Source organism: Panulirus ornatus, chromosome 10 (assembly GCF_036320965.1).
Source record: "Panulirus ornatus isolate Po-2019 chromosome 10, ASM3632096v1, whole genome shotgun sequence".
Lineage (NCBI taxonomy): Eukaryota > Metazoa > Arthropoda > Malacostraca > Decapoda > Palinuridae > Panulirus > Panulirus ornatus.
Genome location: NC_092233.1, coordinates 7349125 through 7373583, shown reverse-complemented (window position 1 = coordinate 7373583; position 24459 = coordinate 7349125). Strand labels below are relative to the sequence as shown.

At 40.7% G+C, this 24459-nt stretch overlaps 1 protein-coding gene across 1 annotated transcript in view; it reads left to right on the top strand.

Annotated features, from left to right (window-relative positions):
• LOC139750762 (uncharacterized) overlaps window positions 1–24459 on the top strand; it is a 115126-nt gene that overhangs the window by 69803 nt on the left and 20864 nt on the right. The window contains exons 7-9 of the mRNA XM_071665478.1: window positions 11760–11837; window positions 13568–13723; window positions 19347–19434. Coding sequence (XP_071521579.1) covers window positions 11760–11837; window positions 13568–13723; window positions 19347–19434 — 322 coding nt within the window. The remainder of the gene's footprint in view (window positions 1–11759; window positions 11838–13567; window positions 13724–19346; window positions 19435–24459) is intronic.

The window sequence follows — 24459 nt, the reverse complement described above, 5'->3', positions numbered from 1 at the left end:
AAACCACACTGTTCCTCCCTAGTCTGATTCTCTGTACATGCCTTCACCCTCTCACTCACTACTCTCCTATACAACTTACCAAGTACCCTCAACACATTAATCCTCTGTAGTTTGAACACTCACCTCTTGCCTTTATACAAGGCCATTATTGACGCACTCCCCTAATCCTCAGTCACTTCACCATGATTCATACGTACATTGAAAATCCTAACTAACCAATCTACAATATAGTCATCCCCTTTCTTACGAGCTTCAACTCCAATGCTATCATCCACTCCAGCCGCCTTGCCACATTTCATCTTTCGCAAATCTTTTTCTACCTCTTCTCTCTTCACCAAACAACTCTCCAGGAGTCTTTCATTTTCCTTGCCACCCTGATCCAAACACCCTACGTCTGTCGTAAAATACGTTCATCTGTCCTTCAAATTACTCACTCCATCTCTTTCTCACCACCACTTCCCCATTTGCACACTGTCTGACATCCTTTCATAATATCTTATGCTCCCTGAAGTTTACTAACACTCGCTCACCCCAACACTCACTTTCCCCTTGACCTCTTGCCGTTTTCTCTTTTACATCTCCCAATCATTTTCACTCCTTCCCAGTAAGTACCCCCCTCCCATATACTCTTCTCTTCCGCGAGCAACTTTACTTCGTCATTCTACCACTCACTGCCCTCTCTTATCTGCGCACCTTCCACCTTACGCATTTCACACGCATCTCTCGCACATACCAGAGACTGCTTCCCTAAACACCTCCCATTCTTCTCTCTCTCTCTCTCTCTCTCTCTCTCTCTCTCTCTCTCTCTCTCTCTCTCTCTCTCTCTCCCTCTCTCTCTCTCTCTCTCTCTCTCTCTCTCTCTCTCTCTCTCTCTCTCTCTCTCTCTCTGTCAACCTGTTTTCCGTCCGGGGTGTTGCTGGAGGGAGTGGATGGAGGCAGGGGAGAGGAGAGCCTTTATTTTGCTATACTTTTCTTCTACTGATTTTAAGGGAACTGCTTCTTTTTTCCTCCTAAGAAGTGTTATGGGCAGACCACCTCGCTCGGATGCCCTTAACTGTAGCGTTTATAGTTACTTTTTTTTTCTGTTTATCAAGTATGTAAAAAAAACAAAATTCCAGAAATAGTTTTATACCTGCACCAATCAGTAAAAATATTTAGTTTTACCTTATGATTGATGCAGAATTGAATTATGTAAATGTACATTTTTATACCTTTGTACCACGCTCCTACATCATTATTCATTATAGCCATTTATCTTGCTGTCACTGAGAATAAACATTACACAATCTGCAATCTTTTACTGTTTATAAGAGCTACGTATAAGTGTTGAAGATCCGGGAATAAACTGCTTCTGTTATCGACAAGATCTAGTAATACTGAAAGCCCAGTAATACGTTTCAATTATTTCTAAGAAAAAGCCAATGAGTTTTGGTGGGTAATTAACGTTTTATGTGGTACGGCGAGAGAGGTTGTACACTCGTGCTGCCTCGTCTATCAACCTTGTATTATATGTACACTAGATATATGAAAAATGTATCGGTGCACAATGGGTTGCAATGTCTTCGGTAACGATTCGACCAGCTGTTGCTGAAGTTGTGGTGGGGGAGGGTTGGTATGCCTGGCTGTGGTCGGACGGTTCGTCAGGTTCGTGAACCACAGTGCCACACAGCCAACGGAGATATAAGTAAGGTTCACTGTTTCATTACTCGACTCATGCATCACGCCTTCTGTGTGGCACTTCAGCTAACGTAGTCGTCGGGGTCACGCCAGTCACGATGGGCTACCTCACAGGCCACACAGGCGGGGCTATTCTAGCCCTCCATAATAAGGCCTACGGCGTTTGTCATATGCCCGCTAGTAGAGTCGGCCACCTGCCGAAACAGGTGCTGCAAACGACAGTCTCAGTGCGCACATGTTATATAATATTCATATAAATATATAACATTCCCTAAATATTTGACAGGATATGTCGCTAGTAGCCGATACGTTACCTACCTGTCATTAAGGCTACCAACGTGTAGCAAGTCAGACACAAATTTATCAGTAGCGGTTGGAGCTTGTGTCATAATGTTTGAAAATGTATTGTGCATCGATACTTTTTTTTTTCTTTTTACCAAGTGTGCCATGTCTTCTTCACTCCTATATGACCCCAGCGTAACCTGTTCCTTGTGACACTGGGGGGAAACTGCTCTGTGAAAATGTCGGATTTTTCCTGAGGTTGGTTGATTTCGTTCTTGATGTTCCTTAGGATGATCATGATAGGATGACTGTCATATCGTTAACACAACATATCATTTGGATCATCCTGGAACCAGAGCGACGATGGGAAGGTGCCAAGTACATACAGATTCGCCAGCGGATTCGAAAGCCTAGCACATACTTAGGAGACGCGCGCAGGCTGAGAGTTAAAGAAGAAAAGGAGAACCTAGTCATGGGTTGTAAGCGAGTAGCAACCATGCAAAACATACAAATACAACAAAAAATGAGTGACCTCATCTTACCAAAAAGTTATTCAATTATGTAGAAAGTCTTCTCTCTGCGAGAGTAATTCCATTAATTAGGTTAACTTCCCAAACTTCTGTTGTCATGATGATATTCTCAGACAACAGTGTTGTTCATGGTCATCACTGGTAGGAATTTTCGTCCCATGGCACAGAATGGAAGATGAGGGGAAAAAGAAGGAGGAACAAATAGAAATTGGACTTCCAGATAGGATAATGGAGGAACGGAGAACTGGAGAATGGAAAAGGCCATACAGGGGTGTAGAGTGCAAAATGCCATCAACCTTGTGGGGACGATGTTAGTCCAGAAGGCGTTATTTTTGTTGAAAGAAAATAAAAAAATGGTTTCGACAGCTTGATTTAATTTTGTAGCTAGTATATTATCAAGATGTAAATACAGTTCAGATATCAAGACGAACTCTGCTGATCTTTTCGTAGTGTCTTGTCTGATTCTAAAATGATTTTTCGGGTTTACAAATTTTCAATACGCTCGAGATAAGATCAGTTATGTGAATCGCGTAGTGATACACACCTTTGTACAGTCAAACGTTGTCATAAAGTTTTCGTATAGTTCCAGTGAATTAGGATAATTTACCTATGCAACGGAAGTATAGTCCTCAACCGTTTGTCACTTAATTCATATATATTTATGTTGAGGGTGATGTAGAGTTAGGACGGCCTAATTAATTCATGGCTTATAACCTCTGAGGCAGAGCCGCTAGAATTAACTATACACCTGTGTATTAGGTTCCCCGAAAAAAAAAGAATTGAGGTGGCTGGAGTTTCGTGTTTCCTGCTCAAATGACGTTAGAGTCAATGTATGTCGACGTTCCGACATGACTCCATATCATTATTTAAAGGAAGCTACCATCCTATCATTGGGAAAAGACCCCATACAGCTTAGTTTTGATAAAAACCCTTAAAAAAAAAGTCTACTTCAGAAGAAAAAATAAAAAATCCCTCAAATGCGTTGGTGGAAGGGAAGGGGAAAACTTTAAAAGAAACCTAACTTCAATGACTTTTTTCATTGTTTTCGTATCAAGACTTGCATCATGTGTGCACTGAGTCATGTTTACTATACATCTCACCTGTGGCCACCCGTCGCCATCATGGTGATAGGCCAAGTCACGTGTTCACACAGCTTGAAATCATCGACCTCAAGAGGTCTTTATAGATTTCAGCATGAAATAGCGAGCAGGTGTGTTGCGCTAACTTATGTTTTGTCACCTGTCGTCAAGTCTATTTCATTCCTCGTGAAATCAGAGATAATGCTCCCACCGCCGACGTAATAGGGACAACAGGAAACATATATGAAGACACATGCTGAGGCTAAACTAAGCAGTGGATTTTACCGAATTTCGTCATGATTTACCATGTCCCCATTTTCTTAAATTTAACCCCCTTAACACCAAGTTCCCAGAACACGGGCTGGGCGGGTTCGGTGACCCGCTCAACGCTTCGGATGACGGAGAATTTTATCCATCAGTTCATCCCGGGCAAAACTATTTTTAGGAACTCCGAACTCCCCCCGTAGAGTCAGGTTGTGTGGTGGTGTATGGAGGGGGGTGAGCCAGCACACCACGGCAGGAAATGGAAGATTAGGGGATTATTTGGGCTCTAGACTTATCACCTAACTACCAGGTTATTCCAAGAGCATATGCTACCCACAACTGCAGCATCTGTGGTAGGTGAGTTTGGCTGTTAAGAGGTTAAGCTTCATCAAGTATGAAGATCATAAACACCGTCGACGTCAAGTTAAATCCACCAACAGAAAATTTTTTTTGGAACACCTTCAGGTGTTAAGGGTGATTCTAAGACCACATACACACTGTGCATGCGGGTCACGAGGGCCTGTAGCAAGAACCGAGTTTTATAATATATGCAAATTTTGCTTTTTTTTTGGACTCGTTGTTCGTCAGTCTGTGTTGGGGTTATGGTAACGGCCAGTTCCTTACTTATGCACAACACGTAACGATCAAGCAGTTTAGACTAAGACCCAGTGTAAATTATGATTATAATTACGTTAATCCCACGACCCATATTTAAGGGGTTCCTGCAGTAGCAAGAGAAATGACAAGACATCGCTAGAGTGAAGAGTTCCTTGACGAGAGATTGTCTTTCTCTCTTTGATCATTGACGATTATTATAAATACAACCCCAACGAAGATGACTACCACTCGCTTGCAGTGCAACCTCCTGCAGGCAGAGTCCGCCAACACCAAAGCTTCATGTACTTGTATTTACCCATGGACTCTTAGTCCAGAGAGGATCCTCGTGTTACGCCCAAGATACTCCTTTCCCAGAGGTTCCTGCCACTCTGGTGCGTTACCAGTCGCGGGAAATGATGGACTCTCAGTCGCTTTTACACCAGACGCTTCGGTATAACCTGCCAAGGACACTCCACTCAGTGGACCTATGCTGCGGTACTAACACCTTTCTGGTATATCATTTATATATATTATCTTATAAATTATTAGGGAAATCGCACTTCATAGAGACATACATTCTATTTAGCAATTTTTTCTATGCAGAGCTCCGACATGATTTGAGACAATCACCTCATCAGGTGCAGTACACTAACAAGTTATTAATCCACGTCACGCTTGGTCGCACAGCACATCTTATGGGCAAGCAGTGTCGTTAACTTTCTGGTCATTACTTTAAGAATATATTAAGGAGATCATATTATAATCGCTTTTTTCTATATATTATTATTGTATTATTGTAAATTCCACTTAGATAGGAGTTAAAATTGCTTTAGCAAGTTATTTTTCTGAGAGGTGGCCGACATGTTTACGTGAGACAATCCTACCTTCATTCATGCCAGTACTATATAACATAAATTATTTATATTCCGCGTCACGCTTTCCCCCGCACAGCACCAGTCTTTCTCATGCATTCTATGTTAGTCGCATATACCCTTGTAATGAATATTGATGGATTCAGTACCACGGTTCACCAGTGATCGCTTTTTTTATCTTGTTTGATTCGTGTTTTTCATCCAAGATTTTTTGCTTGGGTTGTTGAACATTGCCCCGGTATACAAATTAAATATTCGTATTAGCAATATATATATATATATATATATATATATATATATATATATATATATATATATGATGTGATTATTACACGAAAGTGCACTTGGGAACTTATCGAGTTTCATTTTCCCCTGTGAACTCATAGGAATATATATATATAATATATATATATATATATATATATATATATATATATATATATATATATACCGTGTCGGGTATTTATCGAGAGTAGGCCTAACTGTTACCTGCGTATCATTGACATGATGAATGCGGTCACATGACTGGCTGCACGCCAATGAATGCAATCACTTGATTGCCTAAGTGCCGATGATTGGGGTTCATGACTGGCTGACTGGTTTCGCCAGATGCCACCATATAATATCTGAATTTTGCTCGTAAATCATTTGTTTAAATATACAACGTTAAAATATTTCGGTGAAGGCATGGGCGAAGGGTACATGGCTAAGGGTAGGTGGAGGCAAGCCTAGAGTGTTCGGTGGGCGCGGCATATCGACATAACATGGTATGAGGTGGGCACGAGTTAGCCCATAGTTCCTCATCACGTCAGTTGAGAGGTAATAGAATTACGCAACGGCCATAACTGGTAACCAGGTGCTCTCTCTCTCTCTCTCTCTCTCTCTCTCTCTCTCTCTCTCTCTCTCTCTCTCTCTCCCCAACTGACGCGCACATTTATTTCTTCTTGGCGTAATCTTTGGAAAGCGCGTATCTCTCTCTCTCTCGACTGCACTTCCAGTTTAGTCTAGATGTGGACATATTTTAAGCAGTATTACGCTTGCGTGCCAAATTCGGTCAAAAAAGATATCTGATCGGATTCTTCGGGCGCCACCTTCCCATGTCTCATGAGGTAGTTGCCAGACGCAAGAGGGAAAGAGAGAGGAAGTAATAGCAGAGTTCACGCGAATCTTATGATGCAATGTTTGCATTAATTTTTTTTTTTTAAGGTTTAGGTCTTAGGTTGTGTTAGAGTTTAGGTGGTTAGGTTAGGTTAGGTTGGGGTGAAAAGATATAAAATCCGACGACGAACTCATCCCGTCAGACGCCACAATTAAAAGTACTGGATGAAATCGTGAGAGCTTGTGTGAACTCACTTGTCAAAGTTCCCCTAACCAGTAGGAATAGCGGACTGTTCATGGTTTGAGAACTACTGTGTATATAGAGCAGTACTTCTACTGCTACTACTAATGCCTGCCCCAGGAGTTCCTTCTAACCTAATGAGGCTCCTTCAGCGCTCAGGAAGCCAGCCTCATCCACCAGTCGATACCACAGGTCGTAAAGTGTTGTGTGCTTGCGTGTGCGTCGTGTTGCAGAGGGTGTAGGGCAACTGAGTAGTAAGAGCTGGGTGTCTTCTTTGTGGTAGTTGCATGATCGTGGACATGGAGGGGGTCATGCTCGCCATTTCCCGCGTGAGCAAGGTGGCGTCAAGAACAGATAACGGTGCCTTAGAAGGATAGTTCCTCACTTGGCTCCTTGCTCTGTTCCTTCTTTTGGAAAATAATACAGGAAGGTAGGATTTCTAGCCATCCACTCGCGCCCCTGTTAGTCTCACACTACGACATGCAGGGAATAAATGTGTGGCAGTAATATTTCTCCCCTATCCCCAGGGATATATATATATATATATATATATATATATATATATATATATATATATATATATATATATATATATATATATATTTTTATTATTTTTTTTTATTATACTTTGTCGCTGTCTCCCGCGTTTGCGAGGTAGCGCAAGGAAACAGACGAAAGAAATGGCCCCCCCCCCCATACACATGTATATACATACGTCCACACACGGAAATATACATACCTACACAGCTTTCCATGGTTTACCCCAGACGCTTCACATGCCTTGATTCAATCCACTGACAGCACGTCAACCCCGGTATACCACATCGCTCCAATTCACTCTATTCCTTGCCCTCCTTTCACCCTCCTGCATGTTCAGGCCCCGATCACACAAAATCTTTTTCACTCCATCTTTCCACCTCCAATTTGGTCTCCCTCTTCTCTTCGTTCCCTCCACCTCCGACACATATATCCTCTTGGTCAATCTTTCCTCACTCATTCTCTCCATGTGCCCAAACCACTTCAAAACACCCTCTTCTGCTCTCTCAACCACGCTCTTTTTATTTCCACACATCTCTCTTACCCTTACGTTACTCACTCGATCAAACCACCTCACACCACACATTGTCCTCAAACATCTCATTTCCAGCACATCCATCCTCCTGCGCACAACTCTATCCATAGCCCACGCCTCGCAACCATACAACATTGTTGGAACCACTATTCCTTCAAACATACCCATTTTTGCTTCCCGAGATAATGTTCTCGACTTCCACACATTCTTCAAGGCCCCCAGAATTTTCGCCCCCTCCCCCACCCTATGATCCACTTCCGCTTCCATGGTTCCATCCGCTGCCAGATCCACTCCCAGATATCTAAAACACTTCACTTCCTCCAGTTTTTCTCCATTCAAACTCACCTCCCAATTGACTTGACCCTCAACCCTACTGTACCTAATAACCTTGCTCTTATTCACATTTACTCTTAACTTTCTTCTTCCACACACACACACACACACACACACACACATATATATATATATATATATATATATATATATATATATATATATATATATATATATATGTGTGTGTGTGTGTGTGTGTGTGTGTGTGTGTGTGTGTGGATGGGCCATTCTTCGTCTGTTTCCTGGCGCTACCTCGCCAGGAAACAGGTTGCACAGCATGTGAAAAGCATTTAGGCGAGGCTCCATCATAGCAGGTAAAGTCGCGTCAAAGAACATTTCATTCCAAAGGAGGAGAGGAGACCGACCCTTTCCTGCTACAGAGAGCAGCTCAGCCTTGGGCTGCAGGGGCTTAAGAAGACGTTGTGGGTAACATCAGGCGAACATCCGGATTAGGATTTGAGCGGATTATTCCAACCTACTTAACTCGGTATGCGAGGCTAGAGGGACTTGAATTCCAGCTTGAAATATAGTTACTTCGCTTGACTAGAGGTAGGTTGACCACCTAGCCTTTACAGTGATGGACATGTATAATTACATATTCTTATATGTATACATTCCTATGAGTCCACGGGGAAAATGAAACACGATAAGTTCCCAAGCGCACTTTCGTGTAATAATCACATCATCAGGGGAGACACAAGAGAAATATACCAGTCAGTTGATATACAACGACGAGACGTAGCTAGGACGCCATTTGTTAAACATGTTTGCCACATGGCGTCCTAGCTTCGTCTCTTCGTTGTATATCAACTGACTTATATTTCTCGCTTATGTCTCCCCTGAGGATGTGATCATTACATGAAAGTGCACTTGGGAACTTATCGTGTTTCATTTTCTCCGTGGAATCATAAGAATATACTTGATCACGCGTAAAACTGTGATCTTTTCCAATATATATATATATATATATATATATATATATATATATATATATATATATATATATATATATATATAGATAGATAGATAGATAGATATATGGGGTAGATTCTGAGTATGTGAGAACAACAATTGATTGGAATAAAACTGATACAATGATGGCCATTTTTAGCGTCTGTCAAACGTGATTATTACAAGTTAATGACCACCATTAACCGCCCTTGATCATGAAAACCTAGCGTCATACACCCACATGCCAGGTTAGGCTAGCAACAGCACTGTTGACGAGTGGTAATTTATTTATTCCTTTATCCCAGTTAAATCAGTTATGGGTTGGTTATTACACAAGGACGGCACAAGGATTCATCTGAGAGAGGAACTGCATTTGGTTGATGCCTCTCTCAATGTAAGGTTACATATATATAACACAAACATTCGTTATATAATCGGTTCCCTTGTCTTTAAACGTACGATGTATTTAGAGAAATAAACACTCCACTAGTGTGGCTTCCTCCTGTAGGTGTGCCGTGTGAATGGCTACACACACACACTCACTCACCGAAGCTGGGATGCCAGGAAAAATAACAAAATAGAAAAATATAAGGAAAATGTGGCATTTAGACGAAGCTGGCAGCCATACGGGAACAGGGCAAACACGCCCGAAAAAGATTGGTTCTCTGTGATGTTGGACAAGTGTGTTGGCACCTTGTGAAGGCCGTCTGCCCGTATAACAGCTGTAGGAATATCTGCTATTTATTATAGTGGGTAGACGACAACATACTTCACATTTCAAATGTTCTTTGCTTCCCTTTCATCCATTTACGTTATGTCTCTTGTCGAATTATAAATCACCGCTTTGATTTTAATTTACATTTACACATCTCTACATTATATTTAGTGAGCTTTAAACGTACCCGAGGCTTCCTGGACTATGTAAAGTGAATTATATATATATATATATATATATATATATATATATATATGAATCACGAGGTGATATAAATTCAGTTAATGGTTCTATTGTATTTGTTTGTATATGCTTCAGTGCATTTTGTTTCATGAAATTTCGTAACTGTAGTGTGGCCTGGGCTACATCTGTAACGTTACTGGTTTTATTTCCCTCAAATTTCCCTTGTAACTAGTACAGCATAGAAAAGGGAAAGTTGACTACCACACCATCTTTCTATTTCATGTTTACAAAGAATTTTATTTGAGACCAGGAACTACATTTTATTAAATCACTGTCTGATAGCTACAAATTTTTAGGCACGTTTCAATATTTCCTTTTAAACTTTTACCATCGAGTTTGAAATTGGGGTTCAGAGAATTTGAAAATATTGATTTGAACTGGAGCAATTTCTTAGCTGGGACAAAAAAAAAAAAAATAAACAATGAAATGTATTTTTACTGTTGTCATATACCATGTTGCACGTTGGAAAAATTCTGTAGTTCTCTATACTTTGGCCAGCAAGTATTTAACCATGTAAATGTATATTCATAATATACTGTATATGGAAAATATTACATGTTTAGGAATACATTGATTTCCGATTAAATGTAGATTGTATAATAAATTTAAGTACTTAAAAACTCCTTTGTCTTGCCATTTAGTTTACGCTTTACCTGTAGCACTGATTTGGTCATAAGTGTGATGACGTAAGTAAATGTGTAAATCTAAGTCGGCTTCTGTTACAGCGGGTAGATATTTACACCAGCGTTACCACGGTAGTGTGACAGGTGTGACCCGCGACCAGAGCCAGTCACCCCGGTGATCTATTAATAACTTCCATGGGTGCAAAGACGTATCTGGGACAGTAGGGTCCATGTACCTCACACTTTTTAAAAGACCGGGTACAGGGTGTCGGCGTTACACACTCCTCCAGATTTTGAAACATTTTGAAACATTTTGAACTGTAACGATGTGGTCGGTCGGTTAGTAACATTTCACGTGAACTTTGATAGTCGACTCCCCCCCTCAAAATATCCGTGACTAAAGGATTAAAGTGTAATATTTTCACATTAATGTTTATTTTAACAATTTGAAAGAACGTTATAGTTAAAGATTGTGGATACAGGCGTTAAAGTGTGGGAGAATAATAGTTACTTCGCTTCGTGCATTTCGTGCATGTCAACACGCCTGCATCGCTTCGTATTCATTAATGAACCTCAAACATTAAATGTATTAAAGATCCATTTACTTTAAGCTATTTCAGTCATGTAGAACAATAAATGGCTAGTCTGACATTAAAACATCATCGTGGATGTAAGGTGTATTATTCATATATTTCAATCCGCCATCGGATGCTTTCAGCATTAACTTTCAAAGAACATTGTCAGAAAATCATGTAAAGACATATGTCCCTCTGTGCCTCACTTCATGACATTCTCGTTCTGTGGAACGGACGTGGTTCACACGCAAGTCCGGTGTTATAGTAATCTATCCGCAAAATATAGCCAAAAAGGGGGAAAAATATTGAACGCGTACGTTTCTGTCGTTAAACTGCCAAGTCATCTGTGTCATGAGTAACAATACAGGTGTTAAAGATGTGGGTGGTGTGCGCAGGCGCGGCACATGCCACGACATGGGATCTGTTGAGCATTTCTCCACGGATCTCTAAGTACGACTAACAATCTATCTTTGTATTCCTTTTTAAAGTATGTTTTTTATTATCATGTCTTTGTGTCATCTTATTTTTTTTCCCATGTCCCTTTCCCACAGACTAAGCCAGGCAGATCAGATATTATCTTTAATCTCATGTCTCTTCTCCCTCACAGGACGGGCCGTTTGCCTGGGACGAGAACGTGCAGGGGCTCATCCTCGCCTCCTACTTCTATGGTTACATCTTCACTCAGGTACTGACGCGTTAGGATCAGTAGGGTAGCGGGAGAAGACTGAAATGAAAGGATCGAGGAGATGAAAAGGGCGTGAGGGAATGACTAGGAAGTACTGAAGTAGAAGAAAAAAGGACACCAAGAGGGTGGAGAAACTGAGAGAGAATCAGACGAGAGTAACAGTGTAAAACCTGTGTTGACAGAGAGATAAAGGAGATGAGTGAGAGAAGAGTAAGAGAAGAGAGGTATGGAATACATATGGGGAATAAAGGCAACCTTGAAGTAGCGTTTGGGAATTCAATTTAAGGCTTATTAGAAGAACATGAAATAAATTGAGACAATGTAATGGATGGAAGAAAAGTTATATATCAGAGAAAACGGGAAGGAAAACATGTTGCTTACAGACATGTAAAGAAAGCAGTCAGGCGTCACAAATTCATCAAATTGAAAGCGACCGAACACAACCCAACTAGATCCATTTCAACCCAGCCTGTGATATATGATATATCATTCCCTATTTCCTATAATCAGGTCAAGCAAAAGAAAATACATAGATTAAAGCATGCCAAACCATACTCCATTATCTCCTGTATTGTTAGAGTGGATTTGAAGAGATATATGACGAATTTATACAGTAGCGATTTATGGATGGTGACCTTTAACAATGAAGTTGGCGAGAGTCTAATTGGTTAAGTTGAGCAGCAGGTGTTTGTAGCCTAAACAACCCCTGCCAGACGCATAATGTTACAGGAAATATGACGTCACTTCCCATTTTTCGAGATTTGGGGATCTTTCTTCCGTCAATAGGGATTATTTTTGTTTTATTTTGTTTTAGCCTCTGAGTACTATGGCCATAAATAGAAGTGTCGTGAAGATAAGGGTGCAGTGAAGAGACATGGTGGGGGCGTGGTGAAGGTAAGGTGTAGTATAGAAGGAAGTGTAGTGAGGGTAAAGACTCCCTTCTATCTAAACCACAAGATTCAAGCCATTAGCCACCTAATGAAGGTGAGGGGGGTGCAGTGAAGACAGGGGACGTAGTGATGTAGGTGTGTGAAGAAACCATGAAGGCTATCAAAGGGATGAGTGTTTGTGTTATCTTGAAAATAACCCCCTCGCCTTTCTCTCACAAAATTGGTTGTCATCATTAACGGTTAAATATATCCCTGAATAAGTATGGATCCATTAGGTTCATCCTCCAGTACCCTACAAATAATAAGAACTAGGCAATTGATCATGCCGACTTTTTTTTTTTCTATTGAATCTAAAAATTGGTTACAGTGGCCACTGTTGGCCAACTGTTTGACCCAAACTAGTTTGCTTTTGACTGCTTTTGTTTCATCATTTTTGACCTAGCACGCCGACTTCTTTTTTTCCCCACCCGTTAGGTGACCTCTGTCAACATTAGGTGACATTTGATGTGTTGTTACTTACTTCTAGTTTATTACATGCGAGTGCAATTAACCTTTGTCTCTGTAAACTGAGTTTTGACCTTTTAGGTACTAAGTCCAAAAGCTTCTACTTTCCATTTTCTTCCCTTAAAATTTTGTGTCAACACATGAACATGTCACGTATCATCATCCACATTTGCTGACTTTTAGTTTCTAATTTTGGTTCACCTCCAACCTCAGTGACTGTCCTTCCTTCAACTGTACATTCGGCCTTAGTAACTGGCCATAGCAAGTGTTAGTTATCCCCTTTTGTGTCTGCTATACGGGATAACCCTCAGCTATTATTCTTTGTTTTTCTATCAGGTACCCGGCGGATGGGTGGCAGAGAAATTCAGCGCCAAGCATGTGTTTGGTGTCGGGGCATTAGTGAATGCTTTATGTGCCTTGCTGTCTCCAGTTGCTGCGGAAGCCTCCTACGCCTGGCTGATTGTTATAAGGATCATCATGGGTATTGCTGGGGTGAGTGTGGGTTGCACTGACAACTGTATGAGGTACACGCACCACCTGCACATGTGTGCCTGTACGTACGTACAGATACAAGCAATAAGGAAATATCCTAGCTGAGTAGGCTCAAAGTAACAAATTGAACCGAAATGAAGCAAGGATGTGACTTTCCAGGGTTTCCCCAGATTTCGAAGGTTTTTCATGATATGACTGTGGTCATGCACAGCATTTGCACGGATTCCAGGACAAACTTTGAGGGAGTGGGTTAGGTATCCGGCCCATGACAGTGGGGCCCCAGACCCCTGCTTTTCACGTACAGATGGAGGGGGATCTAAATCAGTGTCATCACAGCTGTGGTGAAAGACTTGACACAACCAAAGCTTGATCAGGGTGACGACCCTATGCTTATAATGTTGGTTATTTCACCACCAACCAATCAGTAATAAATATCTGGTCCTCGTGCATGAAGATATCAGCGACTTGTCTTATGAAGGAACCAATTGTATAAATTAAAGCCCATGACATCAACGAAGTTGGGATCCTGCGCCATACATTTTCGTCGCTCAGCAACAACTTGCCCTCACGAACAGTTGGTTGAATCTCACATTTATGTAACATATTCGTAACATCAGTAGATATTAGGGATTGCATCAGGTCCATTCTGGTAATGGCCCGAGTTTGCACTGCCGAAATACAACACGCTTGTTGTGTGTACCCCAACGTAGCATCCATCATCTTTATTAACATTCAACAAGATCATCCTTGAATCACAGGGTACGCATGCCTCATAAGAAAGCTTCTTAGAAATTATTTTCTTTTCATTGGTTACTATGGGGGTGACAGTGGATCGTAGTTAGGAGGCTATAACAAGTAACTTCCTCTTTCGAGGCAAGGTGATGCCAACAATAAGTATATTTATCTTTAAAAGAAAATGGATTTATAATACAAGACTGACAAATACGAAAAGAAAGCCAATTCTAACACAAGAAACGCAACTGTTTCTAAGCCTAACCTAACCTAATATTGATGTACATTTGGAATATGATTGAACTTTTTTTTTTTTAAACATCAGGGTTGCGACATTCTAGTAAACTGGTTCATTATGACGACTGCATCATACCACATTAGAGTGGTAGTGTTTTCAGTTCACAGATGACGTGTATAATTTCACATATGTCACAAGCAACTCAACAACACAGCTGGAAATAATATCACTCATCAGAGTCACCCTAAAACGCCTTTGGAGAGGGAGTAATAGCGTCATCGTTGGGAGAAGCCATAGTTACGAGGCAAAACTAAGTCGGTTTTGAATTGAAAAATTATTTTTGTAGTATTAGCTATTACATTTTGGCTGAACTTGGCTAATGTTCTCTGCATCCTGATGACATGTATGTAATGTATACGACTTGCAAATATGCGGATATGAAAAAAAAATAATGTAATTGACGTATATGGAAATGTAAAATTACGGATTGAGAAACAAAGTGTGTAATGCTTTTAGGTGTAGTGTAGACGACACACCAAGAAAAAGGCCATAACTGTAGGACAATCACATGAAAAAATGTGTATCCATGCCACTGGCCGCCGTGTGCCAGTAATGGCACACCGGACACAAGGACCGCTCCCGACAACGGGATGTAACTAACAATATTTCTAGGCACTTCTTACACACGACCGTAAAACTCTCACATCGTAACAAACAAATATTAAAAAAGAATCAACATGAATGATATTTTTTTTTCAATCATATATGATGTAGAGATATGCGAGGGAGGACATACGAGCATGCTGGATTACGTTTTACTGTACATCTCAAAAATGCTGATAAACCTGGGGTTTTTAAGGTCGTGTCCCATCTGCCATGTTCTTAAGTTTTTGGAGCACCTTATCACCTAACCGATTAAGTTAAGTGAGCACAGTGAGGGGGTTATCATAAATTTGTCCACCACAGAAGAGAGAAGAGTAAGGGGTGACCTGATTACAACCATCAAATTTTTATATCAGTTTGATGATACCAAGTGTGAACAGTTCTTCAAAAGGTGCAAAGACAGAACAACCAGAGGTCGTAACGGGATATTAAGTAAGGAAAGACGACAAGAAGGACTTTTATAGTATTAGAATAGCTCAACTCCAGAGTGGATCTGATACATGGCTGATGTATTTCCACCGGAGTAAATGTAATGAGGATGGGACATGGGAGAAAGAATGGCTCTCTATAAATATATGAGTATGTTAGTATAAGAAAGTAGGGATAAACATGAAAAATATATTGTGGACTGCTGGAAACAATCCAAATTCCAAAGCTCATAAAGAGTTAACTCAGTTAAAAGAGCAGCAAATAAGGCATAGTAATTTAAAGGAAAGAGTTGTAATGATGTAAATATATGTGAGGAACTAAATGACAAGTCTAAGAGTGTTTCACAGTGTATGATACTGTAGCCCCAATACTCATGAGTTGGTATGAGGAGGAGGTTTTGAAAAGCATGGAAAATCTAGAAAAGACAAGCAGAATACTAAAGAGTTTTGATCCATGTAAGGCTTATTTTCCTGAAGAAATTTCCTTGTATGCACTGAAGATGTTTGCAGATATTTGTGACTTATCATTTCACGTGAAATGTTGTTAAAGATGTCATTAAAGAAAGGGACAATGCCAGTGGAGAGGAAGAGGGCAAACTTCATATCTGTCTTTAAGAAAGAAGGCCTGGAGGATACGCTGAGCTTCAAACTAGTATCTGTCATAAGTGTGGTACTGAGGTATCAGAAAAATAATTAGAAAGCTAATGGATAGCTTCTTGCAAAAGAGTAACAACTGAAGTCAGAAACAATACAGGTTTAGGGAGAGTAGGTTATTTGTAATGAACCTCTTAGATCTTTGTGAGAGAGTGAGATCCTCCGTAGACAGGAGGATGACTGGATTGTCTGTAGCTGGATTGCTGGAAAGCATTTGATATTGTATGATATTTGACAGTAGTGAAGAGTATGGAACTTCAGGCAGGAATAAAGCACTGGAAATTGCTTTTGTGGAATAGAACAAAGGACATAGAGGAACTTTCTTGAAATGGGTGGTCACCAGTGGCATGCCACAAGGTTCTGTTCCAGGACATACTCTTCTTTATCTATGTGGATGACTTGCCAGAAGGATTATACTCCTCCCTGAATATGAAGATGATGCCAGGGTCATTAGGGAAGTAAAAAGTGAGAAAGATTGTTAGCTTACAAGGAGACCTAGACAAACTCCAAAGTTGGCTTGATATATGGCCGACGAAATTCAACTCAAGTAGATGCATACACAATGTGACACAATGAAAGAAGGTATTGATATGAATATTATTTAAAAAGAAATAAAATGCATGAATTTGTGTGAGAGGGACTTTGAAGTTGCACTTATTCTTAACCTGCTGCTAGAGTTCCACATGAGGAAAACAATGAAGACAATCTGTCTGCTGGCAAATATTGGAATTTCGTTCAAATACATGGATAAAGATGTATTCAACAAACTATTCACAGCCTATATGAGGCTTAAATTATAACATGCTCCCCAAGTTTTATCGCCATAGAAAAAAGCAGAGAACTAATAGAGAAGGTTCAGAGGTTCCACCATAGAAGAAAGAAGAGTTAGGAGTGATCTGATCATAACCTTTATGATTTTAAACTAATGACATCAGCACTGAACAGTTCTTCAAAAGAGCAAGGATAGAGCAGCCAGAACCCATAGCATGAAATGAAGTGAGAAACTTGTCAGAGAAGATGTAAAAAAGTACACTTATTATGTAAGAGTAGCAGATGAATGGAATAAGCTGTGATAATTTGTAAATGTAGACGGCAAACAGAAGTTTCAAAACTTTTGGTAATAGAGAAAGTTCAAGAGATGGGGCCCCATGAGTGAAGAACATGCTCCCCATACATTATCATTTTTATACAAGTTGCATACACAAAGGGGTCCTGGGGCTATAGCTCCAGGATCCCCCATCCAGGAGCTCCTGCTTTTCCAGACGGAATGGACTTTTTCAAAGTGAGTTCTTTGATGAAGTTACATAGTAGTCTCATCAATTGATGATGATAGTCTAGCCAAAGTTGACTCTTCAATTGCAGTATAACCTAAAGCATGTAGAGTCTGACAACACCCCCTATACAGTACAAATACAGAATTACACACAAGTTCAGGAGATGGGTTCCCACAGACGTACAACTTCCTCATACTGTACAAAAAAGTAATTATGTACATATATACCTTATGAATGTAAAACTCTTTCCGTGTGATCCTTGAATATTGATCATGATTAGCAACCACATATGCATATAAAGAGATTGAGTTGTGGGTACGGACGACTTATGTTGCAGGTGCTTTTATATATCACCTATTACTACAACTCTGCAAACATCACTTCAACCTATCCTGAGGCCTTTCATGCCTATAATAAAACTACCATGAAGAAGACACTGAATACTTACCATTCAATTGCTCTGTACATGGATGCACACACAGCATCACAACACTTTATGACCTATGGTCCCAACCAGTGGATGTGGCCATCTTTCTGAGTGCTTCAGGAGCCTCATACAGACAGAAAGGATTCCTGGGGCAAGAAGTAAGTCATATATTACATGAAATTAACCATTTGTGTCCTGCAGGGATTAATGTTGGAGATGTTGCTATTGCTGAACTATGTAAAGATTTACTAGGAAGACTTGAATCATACCAATTATGCCAGGTTCATTATCTCTAGGACTGCCTCTTTTACTGTCACTCCAGAATGACATAACTAGAACATATGACTGCATTATATCTCTAAAAAGCACAACATAGAACAATGGGGTAGCATCAGTGTCCTTCATTTGATAACTATGAATACATACCGATAAGGAAGGTTGATTGCATAAGAAATGATAGGTTAAGAGAGAGGTGTGGTAGTAAGAGGAGTATGTATGAGCAAGCTGAAGAAAATGTGCTGAAAGGGTTTGGACATGTAGAGAAATGAGTAAGGAAAGGGTCACTAAGCAGGTATACATTTCAGAAGTGGAAGGAACATGGAAAATGAGGAAACCAAGGGGAAGGGGTTTGGATGAACTGAAAGCTGCTTTGAGGCTTAGGTCCTGAACATGTGGGAAAATCAAACTACGCTGGAAGAGAGAAGAAATAATCAAATTTTTTTATGTCTCTCGACTGATGTGAATGTCTGTAGTAAGCAGTTCTTTGCAGTAAGGAAGAACTAGTTCATAAAGGATGCAAGAAGATTCAAGCAAGAAATGGGTAAGAGATGATATGAAGATATACCTCTACAATAAGAGAGTATTTAACAAAAAAAAATGAGCAAGGTAAAGAAACAATGAATGCAGAGAGCATCAAAAAAATTCACAAAATATTGATCTAAAGCATGTTAACCAGTGGAATCCTAACAGTATGCACAGATAGTTAATTACTCACAAAGTAACACCTATTCCCCATCTTACTCTTCTGGAAAGAAATTTGCTAGTTTAGCATTCACTGGAAGAGACTAGTTAAATTCATCACTGTGGTGATCAAAAAATAGGTCCTGAGGTAAATGTGCTTTTTCAACATGTTCAGTTTTTCCTGTTTCTGTGTAGTTGCAGATCTCCAAATCTTCTTCCATTGAGTAATCACTTATTTTTTCCTCAGGGTGTTACACTACCAGGTATGCATGTGTTGATTGCCAAATGGGCCCCACCACAGGAGAGGAGTAAGATTGCATCCACTGTATATGCTGGTAAGGATAACATGTGTAGCTGTTCATCTTTCCATAAGTGCTGGTTGATAAATTGGGTACTTAGGCTAGGATATATATATATATTTTTTTTTTTCATACTATTCGCTATTTCCCGCGATAGCGAGGTAGCGTTAAGAACAGAGGACTGGGCCTTTGAGGGAATATCCTCACCTGGACCTCTTCTCTGTTCCTTCTTTTGGAAAATTAAAAAAAAAAAAAAAAAAAAAACGAGAGGGGAGGATTTCCAGCCCCCCACTCCCTTCCCTTTTAGTCGCCTTCTACGACACGCAGGGAATACGTGGGAAGTATTCTTTCTCCCCTATCCCCAGGGAATATATATATATATATATATATATATATATATATATATATATATATATCTGGGAGTGGATCTGGCAGCGGATGGAATCATGGAAGTGGAAGTGAATCATAGGGTGGGGGAGGGGGCGAAAATCCTGGGAGCCTTGAAGAATGTTTGGAAGTCGAGAACACTATCTCGGAAAGCAAAAATGGGTATGTTTGAAGGAATAGTGGATCCAACAATGTTTTATGGTTGCGAGGCGTGGGCTATGGATAGAGTTGTGCGCAGGAGGGTGGATGTGCTGGAAATGAGATGTTTGAGGACAATGTGTGGTGTGAGATGGTTTGATCGAGTAAGTAATGTAAGGGTAAGAGAGATGTGTGGAAATAAAAAGAGCGTGGTTGAGTGAGCAGAAGAGGGTGTTTTGAAATGGTTTGGGCACGTGGAGAGAATGAGTGAGGAAAGATTGACCAAGAGGATATATGTGCCGGAGGTGGAGGGAACGAGGAGAAGTGGGAGACCAAATTGGAGGTGGAAAGATGGAGTGAAAAAGATTTTGAGTGATCGGGGCCTGAACATGCAAGAGGGTGAAAGACGGGCAAGGAATAGAGTGAATTGGATCGATGTGGTATACCGGGGTTGACGTGCTGTCAACCATGGAAAGTTGTGTGGGGCCTGGATGTAGAAAGGGAGCTGTGGTTTCGGGCATTATTGCATGACAGCTAGAGACTGAGTGTGAACGAATGGGGCCTTTGTTGTCTTTCCCTAGTGCTACCTCGCACACATGAGGGGGGAGGGGGATGGTATTCCATGTGTGGCGAGGTGGCGATGGGAATGAATAAAGGCAGACAGTGTGAATTGTGTGCATGGGTATATATGTGTGTCTGTGTGTGTTTATATATGTGTACATTGAGATGTATAGGTATGTATATTTGCGTGTATGGACGTGTATGTATATACATTGTGTATGGGGGTGGGTTGGGCCATTTCTTTCGTCTGTTTCCTTGCGCTACCTCGCAAACGCGGGAGACAGTGACAAAGCAAAATAAATAAATAAATAATATATATATATATATATATATATATATATATATATATATATATATATATATATATATATATATATATTTTTTTTTTTTTCTTTTTTTTCTTTGCTTTGTCGCTGTCTCCCGCGTTTGCGAGGTAGGGCAAGGAAACAGACGAAAGAAATGGCCCAACCCACCCCCATACACATGTATATACATACGTCCACACACGCAAATATACATACCTACACAGCTTTCCATGGTTTACCCCAGACGCCCCACATGCCCCGATTCAATCCACTGACCACGTCAACCCCGGTACACCACATCGTTCCAATTCACTCCATTCCCTGCCCTCCCTTCACCCTCCTGCATGTTCAGGCCCCGATCACACAAAATCCCCTTCACTCCATCTTTCCACCTCCAATTTGGTCTCCCTCTTCTCCTCGTTCCCTCCACCTCCGACACATATATCCTCTTGGTCAATCTTTCCTCACTCATTCTCTCCATGTGCCCAAACCATTTCAAAACACCCTCTTCTGCTCTCTCAACCATGCTCTTTTTATTTCCACACATCTCTCTTACCCTTACGTTACTTACTCGATCAAACCACCTCACACCACACACACACACACATATATATATATATATATATATATATATATATATATATGTGTCTGATGACAGAGTGGCAGATATAGGGTGTTTTGGTCGAGGTGGTGTGCAAAGTGAGAGGGTTAGGGAAAATGATTTGGTAAACAGAGAAGAGGTAGTAAAAGCTTTGCGGAAGATGAAAGCCGGCAAGGCAGCAGGTTTGGATGGTATTGCAGTGGAATTTATTAAGAAAGGGGGTGACTGTATTGTTGACTGGTTGGTAAGGTTATTTAATGTATGTATGACTCATGGTGAGGTGCCTGAGGATTGGCGGAATGCGTGCATAGTGCCATTGTACAAAGGCAAAGGGGAAAAGAGTGAGTGCTCAAATTACAGAGGTATAAGTTTGTTGAGTATTCCTGGTAAATTATATGGGAGGGTATTGATTGAGAGGGTGAAGGCATGTACAGAGCATCAGATTGGGGAAGAGCAGTGCGGTTTCAGAAGTGGTAGAGGATGTGTGGATCAGGTGTTTGCTTTGAAGAATGTATGTGAGAAGTACTTAGAAAAGCAAATGGATTTGTATGTAGCATTTATGGATCTGGAGAAGGCATATGATAGAGTTGATAGAGATGCTCTGTGGAAGGTATTAAGAATATATGGTGTGGGAGGCAAGTTGTTAGAAGCAGTGAAAAGTTTTTATCGAGGATGTAAGGCATGTGTACGTGTAGGAAGAGAGGAAAGTGATTGGTTCTCAGTGAATGTAGGTTTGCGGCAGGGGTGTGTGATGTCTCCATGGTTGTTTAATTTGTTTATGGATGGGGTTGTAAAGGAGGTAAATGCAAGAGTCCTGGAAAGAGGGGCAAGTATGAAGTCTGTTGGGGATGAGAGAGCTTGGGAAGTGAGTCAATTGTTGTTCGCTGATGATACAGCGCTGGTGGCTGATTCATGTGAGAAACTGCAGAAGCTGGTGACTGAGTTTGGTAAAGTGTGTGGAAGAAGAAAGTTGAGAGTAAATGTGAATAAGAGCAAGGTTATTAGGTACAGTAGGGGTGAGGGTCAAGTCAATTGGGAGGTGAGTTTGAATGGAGAAAAACTGGAGGAAGTGAAGTGTTTTAGATATCTGGGAGTGGATCTGTCAGCGGATGGAACCATGGAAGCGGAAGTGGATCATAGGGTGGGGGAGGGGGCGAAAATTTTGGGAGCCTTGAAAAATGTGTGGAAGTCGAGAACATTATCTCGGAAAGCAAAAATGGGTATGTTTGAGGGAATAGTGGTTCCAACAATGCTGTATGGTTGCGAGGCGTGGGCTATGGATAGAGATGTGCGCAGGAGGATGGATGTGCTGGAAATGAGATGTTTGAGGACAATGTGTGGTGTGAGGTGGTTTGATCGAGTAAGTAACGTAAGGGTAAGAGAGATGTGTGGAAATAAAAAGAGCGTGGTCGAGAGAGCAGAAGAGGGTGTTTTGAAATGGTTTGGGCACATGGAGAGAATGAGTGAGGAGAGATTGACCAAGAGGATATATGTGTCGGAGGTGGAGGGAACGAGGAGAAGAGGGAGACCAAATTGGAGGTGGAAAGATGGAGTGAAAAAGATTTTGTGTGATCGGGGCCTGAACATGCAGGAGGGTGAAAGGAGGGCAAGAAATAGAGTGAATTGGAGTCATGTGGTATACAGGGGTTGACGTGCTGTCAGTGGATTGAAGCAAGGCATGTGAAGCGTCTGGGGTAAACCATGGAAAGCTGTGTAGGTATGTATATTTGCGTGTGTGGACGTGTGTATGTACATGTGTATGGGGGGGGGGGGGGGTTGGGCCATTTCTTTCGTCTGTTTCCTTGCGCTACCTCGCAAACGCGGGAGACAGCGACAAAGTATAAAAAAAAAAAAAAAAAAAAAAAAAAAAATATATATCTTTCTTTCTTTCATACTATTCGCCATTTCCCACATTAGCGAGGTAGCGTTAAGAACAGAGGACTGGGCCTTTGAGGAAATATCCTCACCTGGCCCCCTTCTCTGTTCCTTCTTTTGGAAAAAAAAAAAAAAAAAAAAAAAAAAAAATATATATATATATATATATATATATATATATATATATATATATATATATATATAGGGAGAAAGAATTCTACCTCTGTAATTCTTGCATGCCACAGAAGAAAGAGCCATGTAAGGAGTTCTCATTCTCCTCAAAGGTTTAGGCTCGGGCACCTGAATGTAACTGTGATGTGAGCAAACAGTGTGATTTTGGGGTAAAGCCTGGATATTATAGCTCTGAGTGAAACAGCTTAAGGGGAGTGTCTGAGAAGTAAAGTGTCACTTCTGTTGAAGGAGGTGTTGTGGGAATGTTTTGAAGAGTGTAAGAAAGTAAGTTTCAGACTGATGTCGGTTAGAATCAACATTGATTTTGAGAAGTGGGTGATTATTAGTGCTTGCGCAACTAGTAGTGAGAGGAGTGAAGAAAAGAAGTGAGTGTTCTGAGAGGATCTGAGTGAAAGCATTAGCAGTTTTGATGCAAGGGATCAAATATTAATGGTGGGAGATTTGAATGCAAGACTGGTGATATAGTAGTTAAGGGTATGATTTAGACAAAACTCACATGCTGGGACTGCTATACCTTTAAACATACCCATCTTTGTTCTAACAGACTCTCACCTCTCTTTCCTCACACTCTTCAGTGCACACAGGACCTTAGCCCCTTCTCCCATTCTACAGCTCACTTGAGTTCCCATCATTCCAGTCGCTGTCATATCCACTCCCAGGTGCATAAAGCATTCCACTCCCTCTATGTTTTTCCCACTCAAATTCTCACTCAAACTATCTCACCTTCCAGCTATATATCATTACATTGATTTTGTTTACATTCTAGATTTTCTCTTTACACATGTCATTCCAAACTCAAACACTAGCTTTTGCAGTTTCTCTGTCAAGTCTGCCACCAGAGCCATATAATCTGCAAATAGTAAATGACTCACCTCCTAGTAACCTCAGCATACTGTAGACCCTTCCCTTACTTTAAGACACTCTCATTTCCTTCCCTCACCACCCCATCCATCAACAGATTAAATTTTCCTTAAGGCATCTCATACAGACCCACCTTCACCT